The sequence below is a fragment of the Centruroides sculpturatus genome, unplaced genomic scaffold, assembly GCF_000671375.1.
Source record: "Centruroides sculpturatus isolate CEXI.00-Female unplaced genomic scaffold, Cexi_2.0 scaffold1483, whole genome shotgun sequence".
Classification (NCBI taxonomy): domain Eukaryota; kingdom Metazoa; phylum Arthropoda; class Arachnida; order Scorpiones; family Buthidae; genus Centruroides; species Centruroides sculpturatus.
Genome location: NW_019386290.1, coordinates 149200 through 164787, shown reverse-complemented (window position 1 = coordinate 164787; position 15588 = coordinate 149200). Strand labels below are relative to the sequence as shown.

At 30.3% G+C, this 15588-nt stretch overlaps 1 protein-coding gene across 1 annotated transcript in view; it reads right to left on the bottom strand.

The window, feature by feature from the left end:
- LOC111614429 overlaps nucleotides 1–15588 on the bottom strand; it is a 30180-nt gene that overhangs the window by 7998 nt on the left and 6594 nt on the right. The window contains exons 3-5 of the mRNA XM_023355803.1: nucleotides 9587–9660; nucleotides 2617–2685; nucleotides 1947–2043 (exon numbers count right to left, since the gene is read on the bottom strand). Coding sequence (XP_023211571.1) covers nucleotides 1947–2043; nucleotides 2617–2685; nucleotides 9587–9660 — 240 coding nt within the window. The remainder of the gene's footprint in view (nucleotides 1–1946; nucleotides 2044–2616; nucleotides 2686–9586; nucleotides 9661–15588) is intronic.

The window sequence follows — 15588 nt, the reverse complement described above, 5'->3', positions numbered from 1 at the left end:
TGTGTGTTTGTTTATTTTATTTCTGATCAGTTCAGTCACTTGTTACATTGTTGCCTAATAACACATTTATGTGTCTAAAGTAAGGATGAGTCGATTGCTCTTACCGAACTATAGTTTCAATTTTTAAGAAAAACTAAAACCAAATTTTAAAAACAGATTTTCTTTTTGCAGTTCTTTTTATTTCAAAAAGCATTTTGACATTATCTAGAGTGAAATTTTGTGTCTGCTTGGATTAAAATGGAATATTCACTTGTTCCGCACACGGTAAATTTACAAATGAATAACATGTGTTTAAAAACTTTTTCAAAATTGTCTTGATTAGCTAAATAGAAGTTTTTTTTATAATTTTATATTTAAACATTATCATCATTTATGTTTCATATTTTTTGTGGATTTATTATAAAATATTTTGACATATTTTGATAATTTATGATGATTTAAACCACAAGTTAAAAATTTTTACATTTTAAGTTACATTTAAATTAACTAAATTTGCAATGCTCCAAAAAATTACTGACAAGTCAAACTAGATTGAGGAAGACAGAACAGTCTTGTCACTGATGATAATGTTGTTCAAGTTGATATTTCACAACAATGGTAAAATGAAATCCAGTTGCAGGATTTGCAGCTTTAAAAATCCACAAGAAAATATGGAACATGTTTAGCACTCTTAGTAAAGATAAAGTATACAACTTCTTTTTCTGCAAGAGAATCATCTGTGGTATTGTGTATCTGGATATATTGAAAAATTTTCTCATTCCACAGTTGGATGCATGCACTTTCAGCATCATTTTTTTGTATCAAGATGACACACCATCCCATTATCATACAGATGTCTGGGATTTGGGAAACGTTTATTGAGGAAGCTAATAAATCAACTGATCTATTGATTTCCTCAATAAACAGGACTGATAAATATGGGAAAAGGTGGTGGTCATGCTGATACCTAATTGAATTTTTCTTCTGGATTTACATTAAAAATCAATTGTTTATTCCATTCTTTTTTGCAAATCTTGCCAAGCTAAAACCTACAGTTTCACTCATAGTTACCAAAGTAACAACAGATATGCTGCTTCAAGTTTGGCAAGAAATCAAATCCAGATGAGATGTCTGTCATATCATCAATAGTGCTCTCATCAAACCAAAATAACCATTTTAATTAAAACTTCATGTTATATAAACATCAACTCACAAACCCAGTTTATAGTTGCATAGCCGTTTATAATATTTTAGCCAGATAATTCAGCAGTTGTTTGGCTTTAATTATAAATTGAATTTGTGAGATTATGTTTACACACACACAAACAATGCTGTGTGAGTGCTAAAGAGAAGGCCGTGGACACTTAAATCATCTCCAGTCAGTGTTGCAAGTGACCTGTATGGTTATATCTAAATTAATAGTTCTAGAAGTAAAGATTGTTTGGAAGACCAGGTAGCATAACCAGCAATGCATCCACACAGTAAGTGTAAGTGGGAGTTATGGATTCTGATTATGGATTCTGATTCTGAGTTATGGATTATGGATTCTGGATTTATAGATTCTGATTATGGATTATGGATTCTGATTATGAGTTATGGAAAGAAAAATTTTCTTCCAGAAAATTTCTTCCTTCTTTTCTTCCAGAAAATTCTAAATTATATTTATTATAATAATTAAATCTAGTATAAGAAAGAAGCATAGCTGCCTACCGCTAGACAAATTATTTAGTATTTAATTAATTACATAGCCATATTATAGTCCAATAATTTGGCAGTAGTTTGTCTTTATAATTTTGAGTGTATGTAGCACATTTTAATCAGAGCACTTACAGAATTGGTTATTAATTTATAGTGAAATCATTTTGAATCACACTGTATATAAACTGTTGTGTTTTAAACATATTATTTTTTAAAATGAGTAATATATACTCTATTACTAACAATAACATAATACAGAAAATACTTACTTTTACAGTTTCATCATAAATAAATCGACTTAATGGATTACATAATGTCTTCCAAACGGTTGCTGGCTTAACTTGGAGCGTTCCATAGCACAAATAACTTACATTAATAAAACAAATATATATTAAAAGTCAGTTTTTAATTAAATATTATATTTTATAATTATTTTTAAAATAATTTATCATTAAGCTTAATTATTATGTTTATTGCTAAATAAATAAAATACTGAATTATATGGAAATATATTTTAAAATATATCATTCATAAAACCAACACCAACAAATAACAAGAAAATTTACGATTTTTTTCTTATGTGAAATAGACATCCTCAGGTATATACTATGGAGAATATTTAAATCATAATCAATTAATTTCATGTTAATTCCTATTTATTCATTTATTGTTTAAATAATATACATATATTGAAATTTTATCCTGAACATAAAAATCTTAAGGTATTTGAATCACATAATCAGTCTGAACTTTTTAAAAAACATTCTATTTTTGTTAGCCATTTGTTTGATATCGTATATACCTGAGGATGTCTATTTCACATAGATGAAAACATTTGTAAATTTTCCTTTTTTTCTTGTTATTTGCTAGTGTTGGTTTTATGAGTGATACATCTCAACAACTGGTTTGTATAAATATATTAATATTTTAAAATATTACCTGATAATTTTTACGGGCGTATCCTGTACTTTTATCATCATCATCAGATCTTTATGACTTCCATGGCACCTATTAAAATTGAAAAACTTATTCAATTTTAGTGAATGCTACTAGATTCTAGTTTACTATAACTAATTAGTATGTATGATTGTCAGAATTAGGTATGAAAGAATGGAGATGGATTTACATGGACATAGAGTAACGGTAACACGCATTATTCAACAAGGATGTGAACAGGAATAATAAGTATTGCACAGGCGTGCTTACGATTTTGATAATTTATGATGATTTAAACCACAAGTTAAAAATTTTTACATTTTAAGTTACATTTAAATTAACTAAATTTGCAATGCTCCAAAAAATTACTGACAAGTCAAACTAGATTGAGGAAGACAGAACAGTCTTGTCACTGATGATAATGTTGTTCAAGTTGATATTTCACAACAATGGTAAAATGAAATCCAGTTGCAGGATTTGCAGCTTTAAAAATCCACAAGAAAATATGGAACATGTTTAGCACTCTTAGTAAAGATAAAGTATACAACTTCTTTTTCTGCAAGAGAATCATCTGTGGTATTGTGTATCTGGATATATTGAAAAATTTTCTCATTCCACAGTTGGATGCATGCACTTTCAGCATCATTTTTTTGTATCAAGATGACACACCATCCCATTATCATACAGATGTCTGGGATTTGGGAAACGTTTATTGAGGAAGCTAATAAATCAACTGATCTATTGATTTCCTCAATAAACAGGACTGATAAATATGGGAAAAGGTGGTGGTCATGCTGATACCTAATTGAATTTTTCTTCTGGATTTACATTAAAAATCAATTGTTTATTCCATTCTTTTTTGCAAATCTTGCCAAGCTAAAACCTACAGTTGCACTCATAGTTACCAAAGTAACAACAGATATGCTGCTTCAAGTTTGGCAAGAAATCAAATCCAGATGAGATGTCTGTCATATCATCAATAGTGCTCTCATCAAACCAAAATAACCATTTTAATTAAAACTTCATGTTATATAAACATCAACTCACAAACCCAGTTTATAGTTGCATAGCCGTTTATAATATTTTAGCCAGATAATTCAGCAGTTGTTTGGCTTTAATTATAAATTGAATTTGTGAGATTATGTTTACACACACACAAACAATGCTGTGTGAGTGCTAAAGAGAAGGCCGTGGACACTTAAATCATCTCCAGTCAGTGTNATGCAAGATGAGCTTAAAAGTTCATTTCTTACACTCCCATATTGACTATTTTCCCGAAAACTTGGGAGCCTACAGTGAAGAACAGGGTGAAAGATTTCACCAGGATGTCCGTGATATCGAGAGACATTACTAAGGAAAATGGGATGTCAATATGTTAGCTGACTACTGTTGGATGCTCAAACGAAAATTTTTATAATAATAATCGTGATTATTGTGTCGTTAAAAATTATTTCTTTATTTTGTACAAACAAAATAAATATATTGAAAAATATAAAAACGAAAAAAATTATACTTTAGAGGTTAATCTAGTATTAAAAACGTTTGATTCAGCACAACACAGTCTGGCTGGAACGCTTTCAGTTAACCAATGTTTTGGTTGATTGACATTTGGATAACTGACACTCTACTGTACTATTTAAATTCTAATGCTTATAAAGGTACGAAATGGATATGCTGTGTTGTCATCAATGATATAAACAGATGAAAGATATATAAACTCATTTTTTAGCCAAGTTCAGTCTTGTAAGGTTATTTTTGATATGCTTTGACAAAAACAGAACTTTAAAGTTATGGGTATAAAATAAAAGTCATATATTTGATAAATTACATTTAAGCTTAGATAAATAACTTTATTGGAATGAATCTGCAAAGTTTTGCCGTTTCTTCCATCTCGTTTAATAAGTGATGCCAATAATAATTTTTGACAGTGGAATATTTTACTTTTGTTTACCTTAATACCTCATGAAAAAAATTACAAAATTTTAGCTTTTGATATGTATGTTTGTAAAATGACATCATTGAATTTTGAATTTTTCAGTTTGTGAAAAAAAATTCTTAGTGTTCATATAGGCTACCAAACTTTTTACAAAAAATATAACAGATACAATACAAACAATTCCACTGTATGGGAATTATAGATCACTCATCACTTAGATTTAATTAAGGGAAATAACAAATGAAAGAGTATTAATCATGTTTTCTTAACTGAAGGCAATATGAAAACAGAAAAATTTTCATAAATAGATATCTCAGAGATCAGGAACCTAAATTATAATTAAGTGCATTTAAATTATTTTTAAACCAAACTATGCAACTTATTCAGTTAATATGGTATATGTTCTGATATTTTTTAAATATTAGTACTTATTCAATAGTATCTTTGCTTCTTTTTACTGATATAAATATTTTCTCACAATATTATTTTTCTGTAAAAATCCATATTGGTATCTTTGGATTGATCATTTATAACATGATGATGCATCTAATGGCAACTACATCACATAAATTTTGAGTACAAAAAATGTGACAGTACATTGTATAATTCAATTTGGCATAACTACAACATAAAAAGAAACATTTATGTAATTTTATTTGTTATTAATTAAAAATAAATATCTCTCTCCTAATCTAAATGCTATCTTACAATTTGTGAAAAGTTATTAATGTCAATTCATTATTCTATTCATAGGTGAGTCTTCTTTGTTATATTTTTTATGTCCCAAGGTGTAAAAAAGATTTTTCTCTCTCATGTTAAACAAAAGAGCTGGCAGAAAATTTAGATGGATGGGAAAACAATGTTTCTTGGCTTTTGGAAGAAAGAAGTTTCGACAAAGATATTTTGCATTTTGCTGCAATTACATATCACCCTCAATAGTAAGGTAGATGATTTTATTAATAGACTCAATTGCTTAACAGAGTAGATTACAAACACTTCATCCAATGCTCTTAAACTTTGAATTAAGGTTGGAGAAGGTGGAATAAAATTACCCTGACTGATAGGATTGAGTGAGAGCAATTATTTCTTCTGTTCTGATAATCAAAAACAGAATAAATAATAATGTTATAATTGGATTGGAGAATATGGTGACAATGGTTACATTGGAGTTAGTTAAAAAATTTTCTAAGGAGGTTATGGGTTTGCCACTGCTTCAGTATAATAATGTTTATCATATAGCTAGGATAATGAATAAAAAACTAGCATAAATTGACATGCAGTTATTCATCAGTTGGTGTCATTTTATTCCACCTTCTCCAACCTTAATAAAAACCTACCTATAAATTTTATTATTTAAGTATTTTAGATAGTTCTTCCCAAGTTAATTTTCAATATTTTATATTTTGATTGTCTAATGACACAAGTCTGCAAGTAAAAAACTGCATAGAATTTTTATACATTTTTACCAAGTTGAAATCTGTAAGAAAATGAAAAAAATACCAAAAAAATTCCATATCGTCAATTTTTTTTTGTTACACTCAAATTTTTGTTTGTATTTAGTGTAAAATTCCTAGTTAACTTAACATTTAGTATTTTTTTATTTAAAAAATGGCCTTAAAACGAAGACTTCTCACATTAATTCTAACAATTATAGCTGGACTTGGTAATAAATGAATAAAAAATGTTAATGGTTGAAGAGAGTAGTGGTAGGGGTAGGTGGGTTTAGTAGTTTTAGCATTAAGAGTGTTAAATATATCACTGTTGCAAGTTATGTGTTCACAGATAGTGAGTAGGATACCTTACAAGTTTAAATAATCATACATGACTACTTTGATCTGTTTCAAGTCATATCGAACCAAAAAGTGGCGGGCTTGATAAAAGACACCACATGATGGCCATTTATTTATTATAAAAAATAATACAATGGTTATATGACATGAAGTGTTGCTACACAATACAAATACAAAAGTTTATATAACACAAATCATTGTTACACACACAGGTAATGGCAGGAGAGAAATTTAACAAGGAGGAAAATTGCATGATAGTATAGAAACAGGTTAAAAGTTGATAGTGAGTAATATTATTGGTGAGGTTGAGCATGTTTCAACATGTTACCTGAAATACTAGGAATAAATATAAACAACCTGCTGTTGGATTAGGTCATGTTTCAACAAGCTAAATAAGTTCATTATCTCACTGGCCATCTAATGCCACACTCAGTTTATATCCAGCATTCGAACGCTACTGCGCTTGTAGTTTTTATTTCTGGGATATGGCTCACAGAGGTTGTGTAATTTCTCCCGACAGCTTCTGTTATGTTTGTGGTGAATACACAGTGAAAAGTCAACGAAGAAACATAAGTGAATTTGTGAAGAAAGTTTAATTTGCGTATTTCAAATTGAAACTTGGAGATCAAGACAAAGCACATTTTTGGAAACAATGGGAGAAAAGGAAAAAACACATGGGGACTCTTTCAAGAATGTAGTGCATAAGTTTTTGGGAAATACTAAGGACCCTGACTACAAAACCATTGTATAACACATACTGGCAACGTATGAAGCTCGAGGATGCAAGGTGAGCTTAAAAGTTCATTTCTTACACTCCCATATTGACTATTTTCCCGAAAACTTGGGAGCCTACAGTGAAGAACAGGGTGAAAGATTTCACCAGGATGTCCGTGATATCGAGAGACATTACTAAGGAAAATGGGATGTCAATATGTTAGCTGACTACTGTTGGATGCTCAATCAAGAAACCAGAGAAGGAAATCAGAAACAAGTTTGGAGAAGCATCAAAAAGAAGAAGGAAAGGTTTCATAAGAAAAAAGAGTAGACCTAAAATTGTGTATAAATATCAGAAACAATTTGTTGATTAGTTGTAAGAAAATATAATATATTTAGTTCATTGTAATAAATAAGAATTTTTATCAAAAATTTGTTTTTATTTTGCAAAAAACCTTTACGTGATGGGATGTAATGGAAGTTATTTTTAGAATCTGTGATCTTTAAAACATATAATTCAGCAAAAATATTCCATGCAGCTGGAAAAAATTTTTTTTTGCAGACTTGTGTAATATATTGTATTTTTGTGTTATCTCTATTACAGTTTTGTAATTAAAATATAATTCATTATTTATTGTAACCCTTTGATAACCATCTCCTCACATCAAAGGTTTTGTATTTGTGTTATCTCTATTACAGTTTTGTAATTAAAATATAATTCATTATTTATTGTAACCCTTTGATAACCATCTCCTCACATCAAAGGTTTTGTACTTAGGATTCTAAATAATTAATCTGAATACTATTTATGCACTATAATTATTATACGAAGTATAATACAGGGGTGTCAAACTGGCAGCCCCTGATGTGATTTTTCATGGGCCATGGTCAGGATGCTTTGAAATTAAATGAAACAGATTACAGATCAAGATTAACTGATAAACATCTATCATAATGAAGATTGTTCTCAGTCTTTATATCCAGATATTGGAAAACTAGGACGAGGATGATAGCACTGGCAAGTTTCCGATGAAAACAATTAATCTTAGTTTTTTAAATATGTACATTAAATAAAATAAATGTTTAAATAACATTATATAATTGCTACAGTATTTGAATTCACTGAACTACATAATGTGTTTTAGTGTAGTCGTACGCCATATGTTGTATTTATTAAGTTAAGTTAGTTTAGTTATTTCCTGCTATCCTTTGTTCTATTATTCTCTCCCCTTCTAGAACTTTCCTATTTTAATCCCTGTCCCTTGGGTGGGATGACCACTTCCGGGGAACGGAGGAACAAAAGAGGTTCGAATTACCCTGAGGACAAGGAGGACAAGACAAAGGCATTCGAGGACGGTACCGCAAGGAGTACAGACGTGGAGAGAAAACGCTCGAAGATCGCTTAAGACTAACGGAGATATTGGAAGGACAGGAAGAAAGAAGTTCTCATCCGGCAATAGCGCCATAAGAAGTAAGGAAAGGAAGGGTAAAACAGAAGGAGGCGACAACAATTCGAATCAGACGGATTCATCGTTTGTCATCCCACCCAACAACAAAGAATCGTTCGAACACACCGACAAAATATCCCGGGTATTTCATTCTCTATCATATATATATACTCTCCCTTCATTCTTCTACCTTTATTTCTCCCTTCCACTAGTGTTAAGTTAGAATATAAGATTAGTTTGTAGATCGGGCTCTCTTTATTATCACTGTCGGAAACGGAACTATATGTTTTAATTTTATAGTGTCTTAGTATTGATCTTGTATACCGTTTTGTGCATTGTGACGTTGGAAATCCACAATAAATAATTTTCGTGCAAAATTTGTTTCGTTGTATAACTTAATTTTGTCCACATTCTTACATTAGTTGCCCTATCTATATTCCTGCATTCTCACTTCAAATTTACAAATTTTCTTAAAATTATAATGATATGGCCTGCATAAATCTTACCAGTTGCATTAATGGCCTGTTATTTAAATCAGTTTGACACACCTGGTATAATACATATAAAAAGTTAAATTATACAGTAATATTCAAAGTAGCACAATGAGTTAATGTTTAAAAAGTTAACACAAAGGCATTATAAGAATGAAATAGAAGGGATGAATGATGATGCCACCTTACTTGGATTGTGACTTAGTTCAAATGTTTGTGATTAACATATACTATTTTTAGGTTACAAATTTATAGTTTGTAATACTTCAATGATAAATTAAGTATAGAAGTTTTTCATTATTTTGGATAGGTTTATTTAAAAGTTTGAATTTACTTATTGCAGTAAGAAGTTTCTACTAATCTTGAATAGCAGAAAGAATGTACTGAATAGTTTACTGTTTAATATATAATGATCCAAAACAAAATTTTACAAATAATACAGTAATGGTCATAAACAGTTAAATGCATTTAAAAATTATAATTTTTTCCTTTCAATAAAATTTTTTGAATTATATAGTTATAGATGTTTTAATGAAAACTAAATGGCACACATACAGAAAGCTGAAGACCATATATTAATTATTCAAGACTTACATCCATTGGCCTGAGATATTCTTTGACTCATCTTGAGGAATATATGATTTAGAAGTTTTAAATGCGTATTTCACCTGAAAAAGCACGTATTTAAAGAATATTAGAAAATAAAGGTAAAGTAAATTTTAAAAATATTTTTAAATGTAATAATTAACTATAAATTTAAGTCAAACTTTGTTTCATTAAATTTTGCTGTTTGAGCATATTTTAAGGTGTAATTTTGTTTCTGGCATTTCCTCCAGTTTCTAAATACTTAAATTTATTTAGTAATATAAATGCTAATCATACATTAATTAAAAAAAAAGATAAATCATACATTAATTAAAAAAAATATAAAAGATAAATCATACATTAATTAAAAAAAAAGATAATGATTGGTAAAAATAATAATTATTTTTACCAATCATTATCTTTTTTTTTTTCCCTTTTCAAAATGTTAACCTATATACAGTAAGACCTTGTTTAGTGCTTAGGATGCGTTCCTAGATGATAAAGTGCTAAATGATAGTGTTAAATGAGGCCATTTTAACACAGAAAATAAGAAAAGGGAAACACGTGGCCAAAAATAAACAAATTTTACTTTAATTTTAAGTTATTTTTTTATTAATTTGCATAATAATATATGTTACATAACACATAAACATAAGCACACAGAAATATAAAGTTCATTTTTGTGATGAAAGTCTCTTCTGAAATTCTTGATTTTTTTTTTTTGTGATGAACTCATCTAGTGTCATTCGTTAGTTTCTTTTTCTTTCGTTAAGCAAATGTCGGTAGGAGGAGATCACATCCAAAATGCTTTGTCTTGCTTTTGCACTCCTTTCAAAATCTATTCATTTGCAACAGTTTGATCAATGATTTCAGTTATTGTTACCAAAGCTTTACTAAGGAAATATGTAACAAGTTCTTTGGGTTCTTTGTTTTCAGAATCACTATTTTTCTGTTCTGCCAGTTTGTGAAGGTCGTCGTTGGTAGAGCTCTCACCAGAAACCTGCAGTGACTCCTCAATATCATGCTCTTATACATCTCCTATTCCTGCTGCATCAATTAGGTTGACAATTTAGTCAATGATAGACTCTTCTCGTTAAGAATCCTTGGATATCTCTGGCCATACCTTTCACACTCCATTCATGCATTTTTCAGTTAATACTTGCCAGGCGAAATTGATATTGCCTATGGCATCCATGATGATATATTTTTTCCAAAATTGAACAAAAAAAAAATTAGGTAGAGTAAGTACTGTGGCCGTCAGCCATAGTTTTATATATATTTTTGTTAATTTTAGTTAGGCTTAGTATCTCCTCTGTCCTTTTGTCTTAACTGTTCTAGAACTTTCTCCCTTAATCCCTATTCCCTCGGGTGACATCATCGATTCTGTGAAACAATGTCAAGAAGACAAAAGGAGCAATAACCCCCTGGAGAGGAGGCGAGGTGAAAGAAAGGAGAAGTGGCTGCGATTTCGTCGAGAGAGGACGAAAACGAGTGTGGTCCTGACCGAGGGGTCGAGCAAGAAGTAAGAAACCTTGCAATAGAAAACCGAAGGAGGATCATACCCTGATCGCATAGTGAGAGATCAGAGGTATCGGAACCTTGTAAGACGGCTGAATTATAGAGGAACGTAGGGCAATTGCTAAAGAAATCGAGTTCCCCCATGTTCAAGTAACGGCAAGCGGGAAGACCACAAGACAACTTCAGAAAACGTAGACGTTCATAAGAGGAAAGAAAATAAGGTCTGCAGTCATTAAGAATTTCAAGACGGTGAATCATCCGAGACCATGTGGCAGAAAACTCCCGGGTATTTTCTCCTTTATTCTACTACTATCCTTATCTATATTTTATTTCTCCTTCCTTAGTTTGTAAGTAGGTTAAGTTTAGCTATAAGTCGTGTGTCGGTTGCCACAATAGAGGCTTGTTTGTGTAGACGATTATTGTATGTATACGAACCCAATAGTCTGTAGGTTGGAATCATTTTAAAGAACATGTGTTTGATGAATAAAAAAAAATTTTTGTATTTTTACTCGTTTTGTGTGTTTCCTGTCTGCAATAATATATTGCCCTCAAACGAAACTTCACAGTACAATGCTATGATGAATTGCATCTTTTGCTGATTGGTTTGTATTCAAGAATAATCTTATTATATCCGAATCAATGAAATGCAGCAATAATTTGAATAAGCATAAATTTTGAGCTTTTTTTAGGCTTTGAACAGACCACATTATATCGAATCAGTGTTAATCAAGGTCTTACTGTATATTTGTGAGGTTCCAAAAACGGGTTGAAATTAAACAATTATTATTAAAAATTTATTAAAAGGAAAGTAGAACAACTAATTCGATCTTTGATCAGTTTTTAACAATATACGATTTTTTTTTCTAGTCATATGAAACCGCAACAAGAGAAAAAGCTCTATTGATGTAAACAGAACACAATAATTATAAATGATTAATAATTGTAAACAAATGACCTCCAGTAGAGATGGACCTTTGACAAGTTGCTCATATGCAAATAATTAGAACATAGAAATTTTGAAAAGAGGAAAGGTTAATGATGAAAAGGGACATCGAGTCGTTAAATTTCAAAAACGTCACAGACTAGACAACAATGGTGTAAAATATGAGCCCAAGTTTCAAAGTTCCATCAACATTTTGCATCCAGAGTAATGGATGGTGTCAAGTAGATTCTTTGAAGCGGATCTTTCTGGTGACTCGAACAGGAATCGTCTTTCGCTTGGAGACAGACGAGAGACCAATCGGGGAGTGAGAAAAAGGGGATGTGGAGCCAATCAGAAGAAAATGAAACAAAGAATGGAGATTGATATAATCCGCGATCTTCAAGGACTTTCACTTTCCGAAATTTGTGCACCTGCACACGGTTGTGCCCAACTTGTAACCTGTGACTACGGACACTGACTGACGAATCTCCTCACTTGCCGTTGCCCCAGGACCTTCCTTCGAGCAACAATAGAAACACCTTTGACAATTCGAACCTCCAATTGTATAAAGAACATTTTTGTTCCTTAGTGTAAGTTTACTTTATGTTTAAAATAAACGGGTTTATGTGAGATTCGCATGTGGATGTGATGGAGGAGATACAGATGACAAGAATGACACTAGATCATCCTGATGCGGGATTAATGATTCCCCCTGGAAATCGGATAACTTACATTAGGATTTTAAGTCTCCAATCTCCACCAAGTCAGCGAACTTATATATTGATTGTTCACTTTATAGCATTTTTATAAATTAAATAAATGATGCTTTTTTTTAGTTTTTTAATTGTATAATAAATAGCATCAATTGTATATTATCATAATAGCTTCTTGATAACAAGCACTGAGTTCAGTGTTAACATGATTTTCTTATATCATCGTCCTCAGGCAAAAAAGAACAAATTTGAAAAATAGAACGTGCAGGGTGTTCCAAGTAGAAAACGCAAAATTTTCTTGTCTATTTCTAAGATATTTTGAACGCCTGCAAAAGCTTGCTGCACGTGACCAATGGAATTACTGAACGTTATAATTTAGAAATTGACAAGAAAATTTTCTGTTTTCTACTTGGAACACCCTGCACGTTCTATTTTTCAAATTTGTTCTTTTTCGTCTGAGGACGACGATATAATACTCATCGAAAGTACTTGCGATATAAGAAAATCGTGTTAACGCTGAACTCAGTGCTTGTTATCAAGAAGCTATACAATTTTGGTGTAAGTTTTATTTATTTATCTATTTTATCATAATTTTATAAAGCTATATTAAACAATCATTGAACTGATTTCTGAAAATTAAAAAAAAAAAACAATTTGTAGATCTGCTTCTGTCACTTACTCTAGTGTATTGGAAATAAGACCTCTTAATTTTGTAGGAAGAGAATTAGTTTATTCCTAATGTGTTAATACAACATGGTCTAAAAATACTGAAATTACATTTAGTAAAACAAATTAATATCGATAAAAAAAGAAGAAACAACCGAAGTGCGATAATTTGTGTAAAGCAATTGTTATAGAAAGACTTAAACATACAACTATGAAATTAAATTAGATGACACTAAGTTAAATATATGTTGTCTTTTTTATTTCAACATTTACATCCTACAAAATATTGTAACATAAAATAATAAAGCATATTACCTCCCTTTGTAATTTCCTTACAAACAAGATAAACATTCTAATCTATACAATTTTTTGGCTAATATTTTTAATATAAAAAAATATATGGATATGTTACATTTTGGGATTATTTCACTATTAATGTACTAAAGAGATATATTAATATCTTCTCGAGACCATATTTTGTTCTTATTTGGTCTAAAATGGTGGTTCTCTATCTTTAAGAAATGGTGTTCTATGGCCTTAAATACTTTGTTATGTGGAGCCTGTATATATATATAAATTGAAAGGCAATTTCACATTTATTGGTCTTGCAAAACAATAAAGCAAAAAATTTATAAACTATTTTATTCAATAATATGTAAAGTAATATGTTGTAATACATTGGAATAAATGTGCAATAAAAACATTTTAAAATATCTCTTTCATGAACTGCATGGAGCAAATTTGCAGAACACAGGTCGAGAACCACTGGTCTAAAGCATTATGATTAGTAAATATGATATGATGAAAACACTGTAGAACACCAAATTCAATTTGTATTTCTCCCCAAACCTAAGAGAATGTTTTATTTAGCTTTAATTGAGAAAATCAACCTTTTACCAAAAATAACCTGGTAGTTAAAGGTTGTATTATAGTTTAACGTTAAATTAACTACCAGGTTATTTTGGTATTTATAATAGGATTATGAAATATCCATCAGAGGTGACCTATGATACCAAGGACAAAATAAGTCATCTCTGATTATTATCCTCTATTATCTTTGGAACAACTTTTAACTGAGAAATTTTTATCTTCAAAATAGTTTTGTTTTTTGGCTGTTTTCCTACATATTGTAATTTGCATTTTTGAGGATTTATTTTAAGATGCTGTATTCTTCACTCTTCTCAAACTGTACTTACTTAAAAATAACCACCCTTTACTAACCTTTAACATGCAGTCTATTTTATTAATGTTTTCAATCAATTAATTCAGTTGAAAACATTAGATTACATTAATAAAATAGACTGCATGATAAAGGTTAGTAAAGAGCTGTATTCTTCCTCAATTAAACTGAGTATTCAAATAAACCCTGGGTTGTAAAGTATAGGAAACATGTTCAAATATTGCACTATATGGGGGTAAGGAGTTTAACTAAAATTCTACCCCTTTGAGTCATCTCAAATCAGTCAGTGCTTTCTATTCTGAGGTTCATATATTTTGAAATAAAATTATAAATGTTGTCAAATACAGAGTGTGGGAAAGTCAAAATCAGTTTGTAAGTCAAGAGCTTATCGGCAAAGTGTAATCAGAAAAACTTGAATCTGTTACAGATGCTGAATTTGAACCAAAGGATGCCAAAACAGATGCAAACAACATTGTAATAATTGAGTTTGAAGACCTCAAATCGAATTAACTACAAAAACGTAATTATTTCAAAAATCATAACTGCAACTCATAAAAAACAGTCAATACATGGTTCTGATACTTCATAAAATGAAGTAGAGGAAAAAGTGGTATTATGGAACACTGTGGGTATTATGGAACCACCCCGTTTCGAACTGATAATAAAGGCAAACTGTAGCGGATTGTGGCTGAACTGAACTAGGCAGACATCAATAGCAAGTGGAAAACCCATTTTACTTCAGTTAAACGGTTGTCCGTATTTAATCAGCAAATTTGTTTTTTTCAAAATTCGCAAGTTTTGAATGCTAAGTGAATTTAATTATTTTTAAAATATAAATCGTGTAGTTGTAGGTTCATTGGTGCATGTATTCCGTTCCAGAGACTTAGGGGTACATATTAATCTGTGTGATGTTCACGTTTTTTAAATTTTGGTCTCGACAGACATAAGTTAATTCGAGATGGCGATGCGTGAAATACGGACCCCATTGGTGCTTTTACAGTAATATGGAACT